At 57.2% G+C, this 2624-nt stretch overlaps 1 protein-coding gene across 1 annotated transcript; it reads left to right on the forward strand.

Moving 5' to 3' along the window:
• The first annotated feature begins 490 nt into the window (after positions 1-490).
• CCL22 (C-C motif chemokine ligand 22) lies at positions 491-1844 on the forward strand. Its single transcript, XM_009290820.1, has 3 exons — positions 491-559; positions 1194-1299; positions 1685-1844. Exons 1-3 carry the CDS (start codon positions 493-495, stop codon positions 1842-1844), a joined length of 333 nt encoding a protein of 110 aa, XP_009289095.1. The 5' UTR covers positions 491-492.
• The last annotated feature ends 780 nt before the right edge of the window (positions 1845-2624 follow it).

The raw sequence follows: 2624 nt of genomic DNA on the forward strand, positions 1-2624 counted from the left end.
CGGGGGAGGCTGGTTTGGAGGGGACTCATTACACACTTGCCTTTGATGACTCAGGCAAACCAGCTAAACCTATCAATGACCTGTTCCTGCTCAGAGATTTTGAGTTGTCGCTCCTGTCAGAAATAAACAGGCAAGCATTAGACGTGATGTCTTGCCTCACAGAAAGTTGTTTTTAATTTGCTTTCCTGGGTAAATTTCAGTTCCTCCCAAGCCTCCTAGAAACCCCTCACAGCTCTTCCACAGAAAGCAGAAGTGACTGCCTTGTTCCTCGGCCTCTTCCACCCACTGCTGGATGTGCCCCCAAAATAAACAACGACAGAAATCCCCTTCTCCCTGGGAAGAGGTTTCCTAGAACATGTCTGAAATTTTTGGAAAAGCGGTTAAAGTGGGTGGCATGCAGAGAATAAATAATGGTGCGCCGAGAGCCAAAGCCACAGACACCGGGCAGGGTGGCACAAAGCAGGACGGAGGAAGAGCCCTCAGGCAGCCACCATGCTCGCTGCAAGGACGGTCCTGCTGCTCATGCTGCTCCTCACCTTCTCCCTGCACCGTGCCACAGGTAAGGCACCTCGTGGGCCATCGCTGTGGGTCAGGGCTCGGGGTCCCCACTGGGGACGTCCCATTGGGGAGGTCAGGCATGAAACCCCAGCAGGGACGGTGCTGCTGGCAGGAGGAGCAACCCCCTGGTTGGTGCAGGGTGGCACGTCCTGGGGTGCAGGGAAGGATGGAGAGGGTGCTGGGTGGCCTCAGCAAAGCCGGCCCTGGGGAGATGCTGCAGGAACTTGGAGGAGACTCTGGTAGCCATTCCCCAGGTCTCAGCTGGATGAGCAAGTGGTTGGAGGGGGAGAGCACGTGCAGCTGTTTGGAGCCTCCCAAAACACCTTGCAAGTTGTGCCCCCACCTTGGAAACCCCCAAAACCTCGTCCCCCAACCTCACTGTGCACTTTGGCAGCTGCAGCAATGCGGGCTGTGGGATGCCGGGTCCCATGCCGTTCCCCTGCCCACCGCTGTCCACATTTCCCAGTCTGGTGCTTGCTGCCATGAAGGGAAATGAATCCCTGCCGTGGGACGCTGTGGGAGCTGCTGAGGAGCTCCACAGCCTCCATCCTGTATTCGATATCCTGCGGTGTCATTGCAATTAGTTGCAAAATGCTGCCAAGGGTGTTCACAACGTCTCTCCCTTCCCTTCACAGCCCACATCACGCCCATCGAATGCTGCTTCAAGTACGCACAGAAACCCGTCCGACACGTGCAGAGTTTCTATGAGATGCCCAGCGACTGCTCCTTGCCTGCAGTTGTGTGAGTACCCCCGGGGTTTGCCTCCCCCCCCCCCAGCACGGCGTCACGGTTGGGAGCTAGAGCAGCTCCCCCCATCCCGTCCTGCCCCGCAGACAGCCCGGTCCCAGCTGGGAGCACGTGCCTGGGGGGGGGGCTGTGGTAGGAAAGTAGCTCTGTGGAATGGGCAGAGGGGGGGAAAAAATAGGTTTTGGTGCTTTCTGCTAATGCCGGTGGTCTGGGAAGACTCAGACATGCACCGTCAGCCCGAGGAGGAGGGCAGGGGCTCCTGGAGATGGCTCCAAGCCTCCACCCAGGATGGGGCTGCACACAGGGAGGGAAGGAGTAGTGCATGGGAAGGGAACAGCTCATGGTTCACGTTTTCACTCTCTTTCCTTTCTCACTGCAGGGTTGTGACTGCCACCGGTGCCGAGATCTGCACTGACCCCAAGAAGCCCTGGGTGAAAAGAGCCATGAAAAAGCTTCAAAGGAAAAAATTGAAATCTCCTTCTGCCATCCACAGTCCTACCCACACATCCAGTCTTCCCGTCTCCGGAGGGAGCAGATGACGCTCACGGCACTTCTCCAAAGGGTCCCATGGCCGTGGGCGCTGGCACCGCAGGCAGAGCCAGCCTGTACCCCAGCGGGACCGGGTGTCACAGCAGCATGGAGCAGCCGGCCACCGAGTCCCTCCCGCCATCATCTGCCCTGCCAGGATGTGCCCAGTGGAGCAAATATTTATAATAAAGACTCATTTCCACAAGTTCTTTGAATTTTTCCTGATTCTTCAGTCCAAGGAGCAGATCCTTCAAGCCCGGGGTGTGGTGTGACCGAAAAACCCCTTTGCCACAAGCACATATTTCTCCAGGCTTGGAGCAAAATGTGCCTGGTCACAGCATGCCTCGTTGGGAACGTGATAGTAGGGCCAGGTCAAGGACCCATAGGTGAGGCTATACAGCATGCTATACAGCACGCTCTCAGCCCCACAGGCTTTGCAGGCGCTCCAGAATTAGGCAGTCGGGAGTGGAGGGTTCAGGGAGAAGATACTGATCTGCCAAACCCTTAATACCCTTGTCAGCCTCCAAATATGCTGGTGGCCACTGCCAAACAAGCGAGGGAGATGAAAAACAATGTCCACAGTGCCAGGAGGGTGAGGACACAACCCCCTTCAGCCGGGCAGGAGAAGAGCTGCCCCGGCTGCAGACCCTCTGCAGGGCTGGGGAGGGGTGGGAGCAGCACGGGCCCCCAGCCGATAACACCAGGCCGATGGTCCATCGTTTCATGGGAGAGGTGCAAAGCGTACACGGGAAAACCTCAGAAAGGTGAAGGCAAGAAATGCAGTAAGTTCC

The sequence above is a fragment of the Aptenodytes forsteri genome, unplaced genomic scaffold (assembly GCF_000699145.1).
Source record: "Aptenodytes forsteri isolate BGI_AS27 unplaced genomic scaffold, ASM69914v1 Scaffold14, whole genome shotgun sequence".
NCBI classification, from domain to species: Eukaryota; Metazoa; Chordata; class Aves; order Sphenisciformes; family Spheniscidae; genus Aptenodytes; species Aptenodytes forsteri.

Excerpts from the sequence above, each read along its gene's own strand:
- CCL22 (XM_009290820.1), top strand. The coding sequence starts at position 493 with ATGCTCGCTGCAAGGACGGTCCTGCTGCTCATGCTGCTCCTCACCTTC. Across the intron at positions 560-1,193 it reads CTCCCTGCACCGTGCCACAG|CCCACATCACGCCCATCGAA; the intron begins GTAAGGCACCTC and ends TTCCCTTCACAG. Across the intron at positions 1,300-1,684 it reads TGCTCCTTGCCTGCAGTTGT|GGTTGTGACTGCCACCGGTG; the intron begins GTGAGTACCCCC and ends TTCTCACTGCAG.